Source organism: Marmota flaviventris, chromosome 20, assembly GCF_047511675.1.
Source record: "Marmota flaviventris isolate mMarFla1 chromosome 20, mMarFla1.hap1, whole genome shotgun sequence".
Classification (NCBI taxonomy): Eukaryota; Metazoa; Chordata; class Mammalia; order Rodentia; family Sciuridae; genus Marmota; species Marmota flaviventris.
In genome coordinates, this window is record NC_092517.1 from 21,914,156 (window position 1) to 21,935,116 (window position 20,961).

Genomic DNA, 20,961 nt, shown 5'->3' on the forward strand with positions numbered 1-20,961 from the left:
CCAGACCTTAAACGATAATATAGAGCAATAGAAATAAAAACAGCATGATATTGGCACCAAAACAGGCTGATAGATCAACAGTACAGAATAGAGGACAGAGACTAACCCACAAAACTAAAACTACCTTATATTAGACAAAGGTGCCAAGAACATGCACTGGAGAAAAGATAGGCTCTTCAAAAAATGGTGCTAGGAAAACTGAAAATCCATATGCAACAAAATGAAATTAAACCCCTTTCACCATGCACAAAAGTTAACTCAAAATGGGTCAAGAACCTGAGAATAAAACCAGAGACTCTGCGTCTAAGAGAAGAAAAAGTAGGCCCTAATCTTCATCATGTGAGATCAGGCCCCAACTTCTTTAATAAGACCCTATAGTGTAAGAATTAAAACCAAGAATCAATAAATGGGATGGAATCCAACTAAAAAGTTCCTTCTCAACAAAAGAAAATCTGTGAGGTGAACAGACAGCCTACATCCACAAATTTTTACCGCTCACACATCAGAACACTAATCGAGGGTATATAAAGAACTCAAAAAGCACACACACAAAAAAACCAATCAAAAGATGGGCCAAGGACCTGAATAGACACTTCTCAGAAGAGGATATAGAACCAATCACCAAATATATGAAAAAAGTTTCATCATCTCTATCAATTAGAGAAATGCAAATTAAACTACATAAGATATTATCTCACTCCAGTCAGAATGGCAGCTGTTTTTAAAGACAAAACAATAAGTGTTAGAGAGGATGTGGGGAAAGGCACACTCATACACTGCTGGTGGAACTGCAAATTGGTGCAGCCAATATGGAAAGCAGTGTGGAGATTCCTTGGAAAACTGTGAATGGAAACACCATTTGACCCAGCTATCCCACTCCTTGGATTATACCCAAAGGGCTTAAAAACAGCATACTACAGGGACAAAGACACATCAATGTATATAGCAGCACAATTCACAACAGCTAAACTGTGGAGCCAACTAAATGCCCTTCAGTGGATGAATGGATAAAACATGTGGCATATATATACCATGGAACATTGCTCATCAATAAAAGAGAATAAAATCATGGCATTTTCAGGTAAATGGATGGCATTGGAGAAGATACTGCTAAGTGAAGTTAGCCAATCCCCAAAAACAAATGCTGAATATTTTCTCGGATATGAGGAGGCTGACTCATAGTGGGGTAGGGAGGGGAACATGGGAGGACTAGATAAATTCTAGTTAGGGCAGCAGGGTGGGCAGGGAAAGGGGTTAGGGAATTAGCAAGGATGATAGAATGTGATAGACATCGTTATCCAAGTACATGTATGAAGACAAGAATTGGTGTCATCCTACTTTATATACAGAGATATGAAATATTGTGCTGTACATGTGTAGTAAGTATTGTAATGCATTCCACTGTCATTTATTTTTAATTTTTTTTAATTTTACAAAATGAAATGTTGGCTCTTTGAAAAAAATAAATACATTTGATAAACCCTTATCCATGATAATGTAGAGAAGGAGAGAAAACTCAAATTACTAGAATCCATAAAGAAAAAGGAAATATTACCATGAACACTACAGAAGATAATTAGAAATTATTTTGAAAATTTATACTCCAATGAAACAGAAAATATTGAAGACATCAACAAATGTCTAGAATCATAAAATTACCCAAACTGAGTCACGATGATATACACAAGTTAAACAGATCATTTTCAAGCAATGGAATAGAAGACACCATCAAAAGCCTACCAACCAACCAAAGAAAAAAACAAAAACAAAAACAACAACAACAACAAAAAAAAAACAGGACTCAATGCATACAAGACCTTCAAAGAACTCACACGAACACTCCTGAAATTATTTCATGAAATAGAAAAAGAGGGAGCACTTCCAAATTCATTCTATGAGGCCCAAGCCACCCTGATTCTAAAATCAGACAAAGACACAAAGAAAGAAAACTTCAGAACAATCTCCCTAATGAACATAGATGCAAAAATTCTGAAGAAATTTCTGGAAATTGAATACCAGAACATTGAATACAAAAACTTAAACAGGTTGTGCACCATGATGAAGTGGGGTTCATCCCAGGGATGCAAGACTCCCCATATGGAAATCAATAAAGGTAATTCATCATATCAATAGACTTAAAGAATCATGAGACTATGTCAATAGATGCAGAAAAAGCATTCAACAAAATATAGCCCCCTTCATGTTCAAAACACTAGAAAAACTAGGGATAACAGGACATATCTCAAAATCATAAAGGCTCTCCATGCTAAGTCTCAGGCCAACACCATTCTAAATGGAGAAAAAATAAAGGCATTCCCTCTAAAACCTGGAACAAGACAGGGATGCCCTCTTTCACCACTTCTATGCAACATAGCTCTTGAAACACTGGACAGAGCAATTAGATTAAAGAAATTAAAAGGATATGGATAGGAAAAGAAGAACTCAAATCATCACTATTTGCTGAACACGTTTTCTACACCTAGAAGATCCAAAAATAATCCACCAGAAAACTCCTAGAACTAGTAAATAAATTCAGCAAAATAGCAGGATATAAAAATCAACACCCATAAATCAAAGGGAATCTGTACATCAGTGAAAAGTCCTCTGAAAGAGAAACTAGGAAAACTACCCCACTTACAATAGCCTCAAAAAAACCCCACAACTTGGGAATCAACGTAATGAAACAGGTGAATGCCCTCTACAATGAAAACTACAGAATGCTAAAGACAGAATTCAAAGAAGATCTTAGAAAATGGAAAGAGCTCCCTTGTTCTTGGATAGGCAGAATTAATATTGTCAAAATGACCATACTACCAAAAGCACTATACAGATTCAATGCAATTCCAATCAAAATTCAAATGACATTACTTATGGAAATAAAAAAAGGAATCATGAAATTAATCCTGGAAAAAATAAAGAGACCCAGAATAGCCAAAGCAATCCTTAGGAATAAGAGGGAGGCAGATAGCATTGCTATACCAGAACATAAACTGTACTTAGAGCAACAGTAACAAAAACATCATGGTACTGGCACCAAAATAGACATGTAGACAGAAGAGATAACACAGAGAATAACCCACATAAATATAGTTATCTCATATTAGACAAAGGCACAAAAAACACACTGGAGAAAAGATAGCCTCTTCAACAAATGATGCTGGGAAAACTGGAAATCCATATGCAGCAAAATGAAATTGAAACCCTATCTCTCACCATGCACAAAACTCAACTCAATGTGGATCAAGGACCTAGGATTTAAACCAGAGACTCTGCACCTAAGAAAAAGTAGTCCAAATCTTTATCATGTTGGATTAGGTCCCAACTTCCTTAATGAGACTCCTATAGAAAAAGAATTAAAACCAATAAACAAAAAGTGGATGTATTCAAACTGAACAGCTTCTCAGCAAAAGAAACAATCAGTGAGGTGAACAGACAGCCTACATCCTGGGAGCAAATTCTTACCACACACACGTCAGATACAGCACTCATCTCTAGGGTACATAAAGAGCTCAATCTTAACACCAAAAAACCCCCCAAATAAACCAATCTATAAATGGGCCAAGGAAATGAACAAGCACTTCTCAGAATATGATATACAATTGGGCAACAAATACATATGAAAAAGTTCAACTAGAGAAATACAAATCAAAATTAAGATACCATCTCACTCCAGCCAGAATGGTAGCTATTATGCATATAAACAGTACGTGTTTGTGAGGATGTGGGGGAAAAGGCACACTCATACACTGCTGGTGGGAATGTAAATTGGTGCACCCAAATGGAAAGCAGTATGGAGATTCCTTGGAAAACTGTGAATGGAACCACCACTTGACCCAGCTTTTCCTCTCCTCAGTTTATACCCAAAGGACTTAAAAACAGCATACTACAGGGACACAGCCACATCAATGTTTATAGCAGCACAATTCACAGTAGCTAAACCATGGAGCCAACCTAGATGCCTTTCAGTGGATGAATGGATAAAAAATATGTGGTATATATAAACAATGGAATATTACTCAGCACTAAAAGAGCATAAAATCATGGCATTTGCCAGTAAATGGATGGAGTTGGAGAAGATAATACTAAGTGAAGTTAGCCAATCCCAAATAACCAAATGCCAAATATTTTCTTATATATGGGGGGTGACTCACAGTGGGGTAGGGAGGGAGAGCATGGGAGGATTAGATTAATTCTAGATAGGGAAGAGGAGTGGGAGTAAAATGTAGGGGGAAGGGGATTAGAAAGGATGGTAGAATATGATCAACATCATTCAAAAATACATGTATGAAAATTTGAATTTGGTGCCAACATACCTCATATACAAACAGATATTAAAATTGTGTTATATTTGTGTATTAAGAATTGAAGTGAGAAAGAAATGAGTACACATATAATGGCATAAATTAGCATGAACATACTTTATATACAGCAATACGAAAAATTGTGCTCTATGTGTGTAATAAGGATTGTAATGCATTCCACTGTTGCATGTATTTATAAAAATTTTTTTTAAAAAAAATAAAGGTATAGGAACCCATTGGGGACACTATAAGCCTACAGGGTAAAAATTGTAACGCCTTGAAAACAGATTTGGAAGGGAAGATGCATGAACAACATTAAAAATCAAGCAAGAATGTGCCCCAAACAATGCTGCTATTTTATTAGAATCCATGGTCAGGATAGCAGGAGAAATGACAGAGAAGGAGTGGAGGAGATACACAATTTTCTGTGAATTAAAGGATGATGTAGGACAGCAAATAGAGGCAGTAAAGGATCATTTTGATAAAGAGCTACATAAGCAAATACAGAAAGCAAAATATTCCTTCATAAAGAGATAGAGATTCTGAAAAAAAAAAAGAAAAAAAAAAAAAAAACAGAAATCATTGAAATGAAGGAAATAGTAAACCAAATTAAGGATTCAATAGGAAGCATCTCCAATAGAATAGACCACTTGGAAGACAGAATCTCTGACACTGAAAGCAAGATATATAATCTTGAAAAGAAAAAGTTGACCTCAGTGAAGGTGGTAAGAAACCATGAGCAGAAGATTCAAGAATTATGGAATAACATGAAAAGACAAATTTAACAACTATTGGGATAGAGGAAGGCTTAGAAGCCCAAACTAAAGAAATGGACAATCTATCCAATGAAATAATACCAGAAAAATTTCCAAACATGAAGAGTGAATTGGAAAATCAAATACAAGAAGCTTACAGGACATCAAATGTACAAAATCACAACAGATCCACAACAAGACACATCACAATGAAAAAAAAAAAAAACATAGTGTACAGGAGAAACCCAGTATTTTAAAAGCCACAAGAGAAAAGAAGCAGATTACATATGGGGGGTGGGAAATAAGGATCTCCGATTTCTCAACTGAGACCCTGAAAGCTACAAGATGCTGCAACAACATACACCAAGCTCTGAAAGAAACAGATGCCAACCAAGAATCATACCCAGCAAAATTACATTTTGATTACCAATTAGATTTCAATTTAGATGTTAGTTTTATGACAATAAAAACCTTCCATGATACACAAAAGTTAAAAGAATTTACAACTAGAAACATGCACTACAGCACATCCTTGGCAAAATATTCCATGAGGAGTAAAGGAACAATAATGAAAATCAGAAAAGAGAAGTTTTTCCTTTAGAGTGATACCTATCAAAGAGAAACCAAGTCAAGTTAAATACCAAAAATAAACATAAATATCTGGGAATACAAATCTTGTCTCAATAATAACCCTGAATGTTAATTTCCAAAACTCAGCAATCAAAAGACAGGCAGATTGGATTTAAAAAAAGACCCAACAATATGCTGCCTCAAAGAGACTCATCTCATAGGAAAAGACACCCATACACTGAAGGGGAAAGGTTGGAAAAAAAAATATATCACTCAGGCTGGGGCTGGGGCTCAGGGGTGGAGTGTTCAACTAGCACCTGTGAGGTCCTGGGTTTGATTCTTAGGCCAACATAAAAAATAAATAAATAAATAAATAAATAAATAAATAAATAAATAAATAAATAAAGGTATTGTGTCCATCTACAAAAAATAAATATTAAAAAACATACCACTCACATGGACTGTAGAAGCAGGCAGGGGTTTCCATCCTTATATCAAATAATGTGGACTTCAAGTGAAAGTTAATCAAAAGGGATAAAAAAGGACATTTCATACTGCTTAAGGGAACCATACACCAACAAGACAGAACAATTGGAAATATTTATGTCCCAAACAATGGAGCATCTATTTTCAAACAAACTCCTCTCAAGTTCAAGGGTCAAACAGACCACAAGACAATAATTCTGGGTGACTATAACACACCTCTTTTACCACTGGATAGATATTCCAAACAAAAGCCAAACGGAAACCATAGAACTCAATAATACAATCAATAACTTAGATTTAACTGACATACATCAACTATTTCATCCTTCAACAGGTGAATATACTTTCTTCTCAGCAGCAAGTGAATCCTTTTCTAAAATATAGCATATGTTATGCCAAAAAGCCACTCTAAGCAAATACAGAAAAGTAAGGATACTACCCTGCATTCTATCAGATCATAATGGAATGAAATTAGAAATCAATGATAAAAATAGAAGCTACTCCAACACCTGGAGACTAAATAATATGCTAGTGAATGAACAATGGGTTGCAGAAAACATCAAAGAGGAGATTAAAAAATTCTTAGAGGTGAATGAGAATACAGATACAATATGTCAAAATCTCTGGGACACTATGAAGGCATTACTAAGAAGAATGTTCATTGCATGAAGTTCATTCCTTAAAAAAAAAAAAAAAAAGAAAAGAAAAGAAAAAGTCAAATAAATGACCTAAAATTACATCTAAAAGCCCTAGGGAAAAAAATGAATCAATACCAAAAGCAGTAAAAGACAGAAAACAATTAAAATCAGAGGTGAGATTAATAAAATTAAAACAAAAGAATCAATTTAAAAATTGACAAAATGACTGGGAATGGAACCACTATTTGACCCAGCTATCCCACTCCCCGGTCTATATCCAAAGGACTTAAAAACAGCATACTACAGGGACACAGACACATAATTGTTTATAGCAGCACAATTCACAGTAGCTAAACTGTGGAGTCACCCTAGATGCCCTTCATTAGATGAATGGATAAAAAATGTGGCATTTATACACAATGGAATATTACTCAGCATTAATAGAGAATAAAATCATGGCATTTGCAGGTAAATGAATGGCCTTGGAGAAGATAATGCTAAGTGAAGTTAGCCAATCCCCCAAAACAAATGCCTAATGTTTTTATATATATATATGGAGGCTGACTATAGTGGAGTAGGGAGGAAGAGCATGGGAGGAATAGATGAATTCTAGATAGGGCAGAGAGGTGGGAAGGGAGGGGGCAGGGGATTAGCAAGGATGGTGGAATGTGATGGACATCATTAACCAAAGCATATGTATGAAGACATGAATTGGTGTCAACCTACTTTATATACAGAGATATGAAATGTTGTGCTGTATATGTATAGTAAGAATTCTAATGCATTCAGCTATTTTTTAAAAAATGAATTTTTTTAATTTTACAAAATAAAAATCTGGCTCTTTGAAAAAAGAAATAAATGCATTTGATAAACCTTTATCCATGCTAATTTAGAGAAGGATATACAAATTCAAATTACTAAAATCAATGATGAAACACAAAATATCACCATGAACACTATAGAAATACAGAATATAATTAGAAATTATTTTGAAAATTAGTACTCCAACAAAATAGAAAACATTGAAGACATCAACAAGTGTCTAGAATCATAAAATTACCCAAACTGAGTAATTATTATATACACAAGTTACACAGATCATTTTCAAGCAATGAAATAGAAGACACCATCAAAAACCTACCAACCAAAGAAAGCCCAGGACTCAATGGATAGAAGACCTTTTAAGAAGAACTAACACTAATACTCCTGAAATCATTCCATGTAATAAAAAAAGAGGGAGCACTTCCAAACTCATTCTATGAGGTCAAAATCACCTTGATTTTTAAAATCAGCAAAGACACATCAAAGAAAGAAAACTTGAGAGCAATCTCTCTAATGAACATAGATGCAAAAATTCTGAACAAAATTCTGGCAAATTGAATACAAAAACATATTAAAAATTGTGCATCAAGATCAAATGGGATTCATCCCAGGGATGCAAGGTCGGTTCAACATACAGAAATCAATAAAGGTAATTCATCATATCAATAAACTTGAAGAATCATATTATCATCTTAACAGATGCAGAAAAAGCATTCAAGAAAATACAGCACCCCTTCATGTTAAAAACACTAGAAAAACTAGGGATAACAGGAACACATCTCAACATCATAAAGGCATATAAACTAAGCTCCAGGCCAACATCATTCTAAATGGAGAAACATTAAAGGCATTCCCTCTAAAAATTGGAACATACGGATGCCCTCTTTCAGCATTTCTATTCAACATAGTTCTTGAAACACTGGACAGAGAAATTAGATGAAAGAAATTAAAAGAATACAGATAGGAAAAGAAGAACTCAAATTATCAAATATTTGCTGATGATACGATTCTATACCTAGAAGATCCAAAAAAATTCCATGAGAAAACCACTAGAACTTGTAAATGAATTCAGCAAAGTAGCAGGATGTAAAATCAACACCCATAAATCACAGGGAATCTGTACATCAGTGACAAGTCCTCTGAAAGGGAAACTAGGAGAACTACCCCATTTACAATATCCTCAAAAAATTGGAAATCAATGTAATGAAAGAGGTGACAGACCTCTACAATGAAAACTACAGAATGCTAAAGACAGAAATCAAAGAAGATCTTTGAAGATGGAACAATCTACCTTGTTCTTGGAAAGGCAGAATTAATATTGTCAAAATGACCATACTACCAAAACCATTTTACAGATTTAATGCACTTCCAATCAAAATTCCAATGACATTCCAACAACATTCCTCCTGGAAATAGAAAAAGGAATCATGAAATTAATCCTGGAAAAATTAAGAGACCCAGAATAGCCAAAGCAATACTTAGGAAGAAGAGGGAGGTTGGCGGCATCACTATACCATATCTTAAACTATACTTCAGAGCAATAGTAACAAAATGGCATAGTAGTGGCACCAAAATAGACATGTATACCAATGGTACAGAATAGAGAACACAGAGAATAACCCACATAAATATAGTTATCTCATACTAGACAAAGGCACCAAAAACACACTGGAGAAAAGATAGCCTCTTCAACAAATGGTGCTGGGAAAACTGGAAATCCATATGCAGAAAGTGAGATTAAATCCCTGTCTCTCACCATGCACAAACTCAATTCAAAGTTGAATTGAGATCAAGGACCTAAGAATTAAACCAGAGACCCTGCACCTAAGAGAAGAAAAAGTAGGTCCAAATCTTCATCATGTTGGATTAGGCCCTGACATCCTTAATAGGACTCCTATAGTGTAAGAATTAAAACCAAGAATCAATAAGTGGATGGATTCAACTGAACAGCTTCTCAGCAAAAGAAAGAAACAATGAGGTGAAGAGGCAGCCTACATGCTGGGAGCAAATTCTTACCACACACACACACAAACACACACACACACACACACACACACACACACACATCAGATACAGTACTCATCTATAGGTTATATGAAGAACTCAATATTAACACCAAAAAAAAAAAAAAAAAAAAAAAAAAAACAGTCAATAAATGGATCAAAGAACATGAATATTTGTTGCTCAATTGTATATCATCAGAATATGATATACAATTGAGCAACAAATATATACATCAAAGTTCAACATAGCAATTAGAGAAATGCAAATCCAAACTAAGATTTTATCTCACTCCATTCCGACTGGCAGCTATTAAGACAAACAACAAGTGTTTGCGAGGATGTGGGAGAAAAGGTACACTCATACGTTCCTGGTGGGACTGCAAATCAATACAGCCAAAATGTAAAAGAGGTGGAGATTCCTTGGAAAACTGGGAATGGGACCACCATTCGACTCAGCTATCCCTCTCCTCGACTATGCCCAAAGGATCTAAAAACAGCATACTACAGGATCATAGCTACATCAATGTTTATAGCAGCACAATTCACAATAGCTAAACTGTGGAGCAAACCTAGATGTCCTTCAGTGGATGAATTGGTAGGAAAACTGTGGTGTATATATACATGAATATTAGTCAGCATTAAAATGGAATAAAATCATGGCATTTGCCAGTAATTGGATGGAGTTGGAAATATTATGGTAAGTAAGCAAATGCCCCAAGATCACAGGCTGAATATTTTCTCCAATATATGGAGGCTGATTCATAATGGGGTGGGAGGAGCATGGAAGGAATGGAGGGACTTTAGGTATGGTAAAGGGGAGGGAGGAAAAATGGAGGGGGAATGGTGGTAAAGAAGCTGGTGGAATGAGATGGACAGCATTACCCCAAGTACATGTATGAAGACACAAATAATGTGTGACTATTTTTTGTATAATCACAGAAATGAAAACTTGTGCTCTATATGTGTACTATAAATTGAAAGGCATTCTGCCGTCATGTATCACAAATAAGAAATCAATAAATTACAGAAAACACACTTTTGTATTGCTTTTGAAAGAAAAGATCACAAATGTTATCACTTAAAAATAATAGTAATGCATTTTATACAAGTTGAATATTTTAAGTATCCTAACAATGAAATAATGTCAGTGTTAACAGAGTCACCCTCCTTCAAGAGTATGTAAAAAAAAAAAAAAAAAAAAAAAAAAAAAATCCCATTTTCTAGTGACTGCCTGGAATCTCCTTTATTTTGTTGTAGTTTTCAAAAGTGAGATGGTGTTTTTTGACAAGTCCATCCAGAATAAAACACAAAGGTCCAATGACAGCTACCCTCAACCTTCAAACAGCTTAGTCCCTCAGGAACAGGAGTTGGAAGATCTCTGTGAGCTTGTCCTTGCTCACAATATTTGCCAGAAACTCAGAAAATGCAGCTGTAAGCTCACGGGGGAAAAAATCATGGGACCCTCGTCTTCAAACTCAGAATGGCAGAGACAGATCCCCCAACACAGTGAGATGGGGAGACATCTTCATGGGACAGTGTCACCAAATACTTAATAGACAATTTAGAGATCTCAAAACCTGAAAATGCTCCTAGTCGGGAGGAACACCCAGAATTTGAGTGAGAATGGAGCCATGGTTAGATAGCAGGATCACTTCCCCAGTTGCTGTAACCTTGGGTCAACCCACTTAGTTTTGTCCTCACCAACAGTGCAGGTCCCTGGTCACCTCATCACAGGGCACGTGGGCCACAGTACTCACCTAAACACTCTGAGGTTTGGATTCATTCTTCTCTGATTTTGTTACTTTATCTTTTCCAAGATTCCCCCCTGAATATTTCTAGGACTTCACCTCTGTGGATTCTACTTTGGTCATTTTAAGTCAGGGGATCTCAGTGTTTAAAGGAAGATCTAGGAAGGGAGTTGTTGTCCATGAGCATTTTTAGTATAGTGCCTAGAGTGCAGAACATTCAAAGTACTTCGCATTTCTTTGGGGGAAAAAGACATCCCAGCAGAGCCCAGCACAGATGAGAAATTTTTAAAAGAGTTTTCACAGAGGAGAAAATATGCAGATGGCAAATAAATATATGAACATGAGTATTGAGCAGGACTCTTCAAGGAAGTTACTAGTCAAGGCAGCAGTGACTACTGTAGATCCACCAGGAAGGGTGAGAAACAATGACACTGCCCACACACAACTGTAAAACTGATGGCCACAGGGACATTGAGTGATTGGAAAGGCCAAGCCTGCAGTGGCAAAGGTAAATGGTAAAGCATCTTGGAAGATGGTGTGGTGCTCTGTACTCAGGTGTGTGCTATGAAAGAGCAATTCTACCCTAGACAGAGGAAAGGTGGGAAAGGGTTATATGAGGGTGCTCCAATGGCCCCCACCATTGCCACCTTCACCACTGGGAAAGGTCCTCCAGCTCCCACCACACTCTGCACTGCAGGACCCTTCTGTCCAGACACAGGGACCCAATTTTCCCACCAGCCCAAGCATGGCCCCAGCCCCAGCTCACACAAGACCATGAGGCTGTGGTCACTTAGTGCCAAGGACCCGATAATAAGAGGTGAAGGATAAGGCTGGGAAGAGCAAAATAGAGACATGGAACAGAAGGGCCAGGGATAAGGGGCAGCACAATTGCCTGGAAAGTGTAAGGCACTGGGTTCCATTCTCAGCACCACATGCAAATAAATGTCCATCAATAACTAATGAAAATATATTTAAAAGAAAGAACTGGAAGAGGAAGAGAGGGGGCTGACAAAGAAATAGAAACTGCAAAGGGTGGTGAGGGGAGTTAGTGGGATGCAGGTGAGGAAGAAAGGTAGGATGAAGATAAAGTGGATCTCACCTGGCCAAAAAAAAGATGTTTTGACAGCAGGAGAAGCGCTCCCTGGGATTGGGAAGAGATGCCCTTGGGAAGCGAGGTGGGAAGAACACTAGGGTGCCATCCCTTCATCTGCTTGTGGCTCAGGGACTGCCCAGGGTGCCACCTTTGTCCTTCACCCTGGCCTTGTCTCCACCTGTTCAGATGCTGCTGCTGCTGCTGCTGCTGCTGTGCCTCTGTCCTGCCCCATCTGAGCCGCACGCTGGTCCCAATTGTCCCTCTGCCTTTCCTCCCTCCTCTTCTCTCTCCTCCTCCCTCCCTTCTGTGGCCTCCACTAGCAGCCTCCCAGTTCACAGGTTGTGGGGGGGGAAGACATTAGGAAGCACATTTTAGTTGTGAGTGTGATAATTTTGTTGACTGTGGTGCTGATTTCATGGGCATGTACATATGATGAAAGATAAAAAATATAAACCTTAGATATGTATAGTTTAATATGTGTCAGTTAAACCTCCATAGGTTTGTAAAAAAAAAAAAAAAAAAAAAAAAAAAAAGTGAGAGGCATTCAATGTTGAGGTTAATAAGGAAAAATACAGACTTACAATTAGCCCTTAAATGCCTAAGAGTTTATTAGCAAATTATCTCAATACTTTGGAAAAAGTAAATTTTATGAAAATATGTGTAGAGAAAAGAAAATTCTAAGAAAAGGAGCAAAATTATAAGATATTAAAAATGAGCATTCTGGTGTCAACATTGGCACTTTTATAGAGCAAATGAAATTGAAAGTGTTCTGAGAGATCTGACAACTAAGCTGTATGTCAGTTATGTGCTAGACAGCTGCATGGCAATTGTTTCCCAATTTCACATCTTCTAAGTTTGCTCTTTTCCATAGGATTTTCTTTTCTCTACATGTATTTTTTATAAAATTTACTTTTTCCAAACTATTGAGATAGATAATTTGCTAATGATGGAAATAAACACTGGAAAGTTTATTCTAAGATGGTTCTTTATTTTCCAAACATCTGATTGTGATGACAGGAACCCAAATGATATAGACAACCACATGCCAGGGATGTTTGCTGTAGCCATTGTGATGCATAAAGTCTACCACTGACTAGGACACCACGATGCCACCAGTGATTGGTATCACGAAGATACAACAATCAGTGTAGACAACCTAATTAAATGAATGAACTGTGGTCCTCGAGGAAATGCTTTAATAAGTCCTTGCTTTGTAGACAAGGATAATCAGAGATTTCAGAGCAGGAAGAAGAAAAATGGCATCTCTCCAAAGAAAGATGCTGGGATAATAGGAAACCTGTGTGATGAGTATTGTACCCTTTACTCACACCGCATGCCAACTCATGCTCACATACTAAATACCACATATAAAAATCATGAGTAAATAATATTGAAATAAAAAGGAAAATAGAAAGCATTTAAAAATTGACATAAGAAATTGGGAGATAGAGGTAGATCCAAAGTGGCGGAGTAGAGGAGATACTGTTTCTGGCTGCTCTGTGCATGACTCTGAGAAAGCTCTCAGCCGCCTTCTCCACGGGGTCTCACCTTGATGAAACACCACATCTCAGAGTGTGTGACAGGACCCCATCCAGCAGATTTTCACAGAATCCACCAGAGCTGCAAACACTGAGCAGATCTCAGAGCCTCTGTGTTCCATTGAGGCTCGAGACCCAGGTCCCAAAGTCTGCAGTTGGAGCACAGGCATGACTCTCAAGTGGCAGAGCAGAGACACCACATCAGCACCTCTGCAGAGCAACAGAACTGCACACCATGCTCCGCTCCCACGCACGTCACTGGACTAGATTCTAGCCATAGGACGAGGACATCCCAGCTCCCCCCACCTCACCAGACACCCTGGTGTGGGAAGCAGATGGATTCCATCTTGGAAAACCTTCCTCACCATGTTTTGGTGGGCGTGGTGACAAGTGTACATCTGCCACTGAACAGATACCTCCTTACCCCCAGATGTGATAACTCGGCACACTGACTATCAGCACAAAATCTGCTCCCAGATGAACAGGAGTGCAGTGAGACCAGGGTGCTGCTCAACTGGTGTGAACCGAGGGTGGAGAGCAAGATGTCCCACACCTGAAACTTGATAAGCAAGAGAGGTTAGGGGGGCTAAAAACTGGGAGCAACTCAGAGAGATCAAGATTAAGGAAGCTCCAGGCAGGAGAGGGAGAGCTCTAGTCTTCACACACTGGTCATCTCCACCATCGGAGGGCAGAGACTCAAGCTTGGAACAGACAACTCCACCTACTGCAAGAAAAGAGAAGAAAACAGAACTCTAAGAATATTTTTTGTGGTGGTACTTGTTGTTTTTGTTTTTCTTCTCTTCTATTTTATTCTCTTCCTTTCTCCTCTACCCTTCCTCCTCTGGTCCTCACAATCCCAACATATGTCAAACCAAGAACTTTGCATGAAATAGAACATTAAAAACTGAGTCACCAGAATAATGTAGAGGAATTGCATAAGCCCCTCCCTTTTTCCCCCTACTTTCTCTATTTTCTCTTTATTTCCTTTTTAATTTTCTTCCTCCCTCTCTTCCTCTTTCAACCTCCTGTTTACTATTTTTACTTCTTGTATTTCTCTAAATACATGTATGTGTTTGTTTTTATGCCTTCTACTGTCCTCCCCCATACGTGTCTACCTAAATTGCCTCCTGTCTATTCCCCTGCTACTAACTCAAGTTATATTAACCTCATACCCTCACATCTTTACATCTTAACATAATGTCATACACCCAACCCCCAGTTCTCTGTCTGCAACCAGAAACTGTACATCTTCTATGAAACTACCGATTTTAAATAATAATTGAATCCAATATTTCTAGACATTGAGACTAACAAAAAATGTCTTAATAATGATAATTTATTCAAAGATGATGTATTGTTGATATTGGGAACTGTTAACATTGTCCTTGCCCACAAAGGAGAGATCTCAGAACTGTACAAGAGCACTACAAATCTAGGGTAAAAACAATAACACAGAAGTCCCACAGAGTGGGAAAGAAATGCAAGCATCATGAAAAGACAGAAAAGAAAGTACCACAAACAATTCGAGACAACACATCTTTAGAAGAATTAACAGAAACAGCAGAAAAAGTGAAACAATTCAGGATTTACATGATTCAGATGTTTTGGAATCTCAAGACATCAGACAACAAATACAGAGAAAGATCACTTTGACAATGAGCTACATAAACAAATCCAAGAAGCAAAAGATCACCTCTGTAGGGAGATAGAGGTCATAAAATACCAAACAGCAATCCTTGAAATTAAATAAATAATAAACCAAATTAAAAATACAAATGGAGGCTCAGCGCTAAATAACCCGCAGAATCTGCTCTTTGGAGCCTGCTCCTATCAGAACATACACCGAGCACGGAGCGGCCAAATTCTGGCTCCCGGAACTGCTCTGGTCCAGGGATAAAGAACACGCGGAAACTGCTTCTCGGTCAGGGTCCTGCTGAATACTGTGGAGGTAAATACCAACCGAGCCTTCATAGGCAGTGGCAACAGGTCTGAGAAGGGGATTGTGAGGGCCGGTCAGGACGAACCCGTTGCTTTGGTCACCCGGCAAAGGGAACGAAATGCTGCCATTCGCATGGGATACCAACATGGCAGAGATCTGATGTCATCAGAAAGCGGCGGAGGAGAGAACTTCATCGATACCAGCGGCGACAGAAACAGTTGGTCTCCTGGTAAAGAAAGTGAGTCACAAACACCCGAGTCTCTCTCACTTTGTCATCAAGCCAGAGGGGCAGAGCAGAGCCGACGTCTGCACCTGGAACAGGCCCAGAAGCCCGCCGGCTTGGTAGTAACGTAACCCCAATTGGAGTAGGGGCAGAGCAGAGCCGCCACCCGCGCCCGCAAGGTAGGCAGACCTGTGACTGACTGGCAGAACAGGCCCAGCGGGCAGCGGGCATGGTAGGAGGGGCAGGGCAGAGCTGCCGCCCGTGCCTGTAAGGTAGGCAGACCTGCGACAGACTGGCGGATCAGGCCCAGCGGCCTGCCGGCGTGGTAGTCACAACACCCCAATTGGAGTATGGGCAGAGCAGAGCTGCCACCCAGGCCCGAAATGTAGGCAGACCTGCGACCAACCAGCGGAACAGGCCATTGGCCTGCCGGTGCGACAGACATGTCACCCCATTTGGAGTAGGGGCAGAGCAGAGCCGCAGCCCGTGCCTGCAAGGTAGGCAGACCTGCGAACGACCAGTGGAACAGGCCCAGCGGCCGGCCGGGGCGGAAGGCACGTCACCCCAGTTGGAGTAGGAGCAGAGCAGAGCCTTCGCCGGCGCCTGGAACAGGCCCAGGGGTCCGCGGGTGTGGTAGACAAGTCACACCAATTGGAGGAGAGGCAGACCAGAGCCGCTGCCTGCGCCTGCAAGGTAGGCAGACCTGCAACTGAACGGCGGATCAGGCCCAGTGGCCTGCCGGCGTGGTACACACGTCACCCCAATTGGAGTAGGGGCAGAGCAGAGCCGCCTCCCGCACCCGGAATAAGCCCCGCGACCCACCAGCGTGGTAGACACGTCACCCCAATTGGAGTAAGGACAGAGCAGAGCTGCCGCCCATGTCCGCAAGGTAGGCAGACCTGCGACCGACAGGCAGGACAGGCCCAGGGGTTCGCGGGCGTGGTAAACACGTCACCCCAATTGGAGTAGGGGCAGAGCAGAGCCACCGCCCGCACCTGGAACAGGCCCAGCGACCTGCCAGCATGGTAGTCACAACACCCCAATTGGAGTAGGGGCAGAGCAGAGCCGCCACCCAGGCCCGAAAGGTAGGCAGACCTGCGACCGACCAGCGGAACAGGCCAGTGGCCTGCCGGCGTGACAGACACGTCACCCCATTTGGAGTAGGGACAGAGCAGAGCCGCTGCCCGTGTCTGCAAGGTAGGCAGACCTGCGACCGACCGGTGGAACAGACCCAGCGGCTGGCCGGGGCGGAAGGCACGTCACCCCAGTTGGAGTAGGAGCAGAGCAGAGCCTTCGCCCGTGCCCGCAACAGGCCCAGGGGTCCGCGGGTGTGGTAGACAATTCACACCAATTGGAGGAGGGGCAGAGCAGAGCCGCTGCCTGCACCTGCAAGGTAGGCAGACCTGCAACCGACCAGCGGATCAGGCCTAGTGGCCTGCCGGCGTGGTACACACGTCACCCCAATTGGAGTAGGGGCAGAGCAGAGCCGCCGCCCGCGCCTGCAAGGTAGGCAGACCTGCGACCAACAGGCAGAACAGGCCCAGGGGTTCGCGGGCGTGGTAGACATGTCACACCAAATGGAGGAGGGGCAATGCAGAGCCGCCGTGCCTGCAAGGTAGGCAGACCGCCGCCCGACCCTGCAAGAGAGACTTTTCAACTATACAAGAGCAATATAAATATATAGGAGGAAAAAATTTTCAAAAACACAACAGTTTCACCAAGCAGAAAGAAACGCAAGCAGTATGAAAAGACAAGGAAAGAAAGGACAACAAGCAATGCAGGTCAAATCAACTTTAGAAGCAATAAACCAACTTAAAAACTCAATTGAGAATACTACCAGCAGAGTAGAACACTTAGAAGAAAGAACATCAGACAAGAAGAGGAAATGGAAAATAACAATGAAAACCAACAGTGGGAAGTAGGACAGTAAAGGGGGGAAAATAATCAAAGAGGAAAACAAACCATGTTTAGTAACATAAATAAACAAATAAGGCTGGAAGAACAATCCATATCTCAATAATAACCCTATATATTAATGGCTTAAACTCACCAATTAAGAGACACAGTCTGGTAGAAAGGATCACAAAACAAGACCCAACAATATGCTGCCTACAGGAGACGCATTTGATAGGAAAAGACGTACATAGGCTGAAGGTGAAATGTTGGGAAAAATCATATCACTCATATGTGCTGGGAGCCATTAGCCAAGTAGGTATGACAATTTCCTTGCCAGCGTACCCCATGTTGCTTAGTGGAAGGACTCGTGGAAATAGGACATTTTGCAGTGATATTGCATCTAAGGTGACCTTGCTCAAGGACCAGGGTGAATCCGGGTTTAGGGCGTTCCCGGTTTAGGATAATCCAGGTTTAGGGTGGTTCCAGGTTTAAGGTTATTCCTGCTGGGAATAGGGCGTATCCTGCTGCCTGAGTTCCCCTTGGGTTCTCACGGGATTCAGACAGTATTTTTTGGGAGACAGAAGCCCAGTGGGTGTGGATTTGGGCAGAGAACGTGGATTTCCCCAGGACGTGATTGTAGATGGCTGGTGTGAGTTCGGGAATAAAGAGTTGCTGTTTGAATCTACAAGCTGTATGGTGGCTCGTGATTTTTGTGCCCAGCCAGACTGCGGCATTTGGTGGTCTGTACGCGGAACGTCTGAAACTTGAAGGTAGGTGAAATTGCTCGCCCCTGAGGGAAGGCGAGGGAATGGGTCACCATTTCAAAAAACAGTGCGTTCTTGTTTTAATTTATCTTGTTTTTGTTTCAAGCTGCCTATCCCTAGAAATTTCTCAGGCAAACTGGAAAAAATGGTTGACTAAAGGTTTGAAGTTTGTCGGCCCTGAGGAAGAAAAAATTGATACAACGATTTTTTATTCCATTTTTGTTTCATTCAGTTTTGGTTTTGTTTTGTGTTATCTTATGGAGTTGTGTTATCTTTATAGTAGATTAGAAATTAGTAAAAAACAAACCAAAAAGATGTTAAGTAAATTGTTACAGGTTCAGACCATGGAGAAAGACATTTTAGATCAAGCAAAAGAGAAGGTCTCTCGAGCTAGTCAGACCGAGGAAGAAAATTTAAAGGAAAAGAGGTTGTTAGGAAAAAGGCCACAACAGGAGGCTGTTACTAACTCCGTTTAATCACAAGAGGGCGTAATTCAACCAACAGCCCCACCAATGGAGACAGCTGAGTGGCCCTCAAACCCTGTAGTTGATAAATGGGATCCTGAGACAAGACCTCAAAGATTAGCATGCCCTGTACTTGAACAGGTAGGAGGGCAGCGAATTCACCATGCTTTAGATTTTAAAACAGTGAAGCAGTTAAAGGAGGCTGTAACAACCTATGGTCCCCAAGCTCCCTTCACGGTAAGCATGGTCGAGTCCATTACTAACTTGGACATGATGCCAGCAGATTGGTGTAGCATGTGTAAATCTGTACTAAATGGAGGACAATATTTGTTATGGAAGGTTGCCAATGAGGAATTTTGAGCGGAGACAGCTAGGCGAAATGCAGCAGCTGGTTACCCTCAAAGAAATCTAGATATGTTGTTAGGAAAAAAACCTTATGAGGGTCAGCTGCAACGAATTGCATATGATCCTGCTATATGCTCAAAATTGCTGTAAATGCAGTTAGGGCATGAAAGACTTTACAAGGACATGGAGATTTACAAGGCCAGCTATCTAAGGTAATACAGAGAGCTAATGAACCTTACGCTGACTTTGTAGATAGGCTAATTCAAACGGCTGCCAAAATTTTGGGGGATACAGAACAGGCAATGCCATTAATAAAACAACTGACTTATGACCAAGCAAATCGTTGTGCAAAGAGGTTATTAGACCATGGAGACATGAAGATTTAAACACATATATTAAACTATGTAGAGATACTAATGAATAAGGGCAAGTCTTGGCAGCTGCAGTACAACAGGCTTTAGATGCCAGGCCAAAAACATGCTATGATTGTGAACAAACAGGACATTTTAAAAGGAGTTGCCCCATAGGAGGAGGGTTTAACAAAACTAGGTATCAAAGAAATAGAATACCGGGTATTTGCCCACGATGCCGTAGAGGGAGACATTGGGCTAATGAATGCCATTCTCAAACCACCATAGAGGGTACTCCCTTATCAAAAAACGGACAAGGACCAGGTATTTATCCACAATATCGTGGAGAAAGGCATCAGGCTCCATTGCCAAAAAACGGACAGGGGGGCCCAATGCTCCAGGGCCCACAACCACAAATCTACGGGACAGTGGAGGAACCCAGCAACACCATCAGGGTAGTGCCCAGGACACATTGTCCATTAAATCCCTCATCAGACAAACCCAAGGGAGCACAGGGTTGGACATCTGCACCTCTGCCAGAGCAGTATTAACTCCAGAGATGGGAGTTCAAATCATTCCCACAGGAGTAAAAGGACCTCTTCCCCAAGGAACAGTAGGCTTATTATTGGGATGTAGTTCATCTACATTAAAAGGACTTATGATAAGTCCTGTGGTAATTGATCCTGATTATGTAGGTGAAATAAAAATTATATAGCTAGTTCTCCAAGAGGTATATCAGTAATTTCACCTGGAGATAGAATCTCACAGTTGTTAATAATACCCAGCCCACATAATAAATTTCCTAGTCATAGTGTAGAAAGAGGTTCCAGGGGATTAGGCTCCACAGGTGTAGATTGGGTTATGTTGTCTTTAAATTTAGATTCTTGCCCAATGCTAAAACTAAACATTCAAGGGCATGAGTTTAATGGACTACTGGACACAGGTGCTGACCTTAGCATCATATCTCGTCAAGAATGGCCAAAACATTGGCCATTACCACAAGTCACTCAAACGCTTCGAGGCCTA

General features: G+C 40.5%; 1 protein-coding gene across 1 annotated transcript in view; it reads left to right on the forward strand.

Moving 5' to 3' along the window:
- LOC139703057 (zinc finger protein 723-like) overlaps positions 1-17,085 on the forward strand; it is a 38,902-nt gene extending 21,817 nt beyond the window's left edge. The window contains 1 exon segment of the mRNA XM_071605977.1: positions 16,618-17,085. Within this exon segment, the coding sequence (XP_071462078.1) occupies positions 16,618-17,085 (468 nt within the window).
- Positions 17,086-20,961: the final 3,876 nt, after the last annotated feature.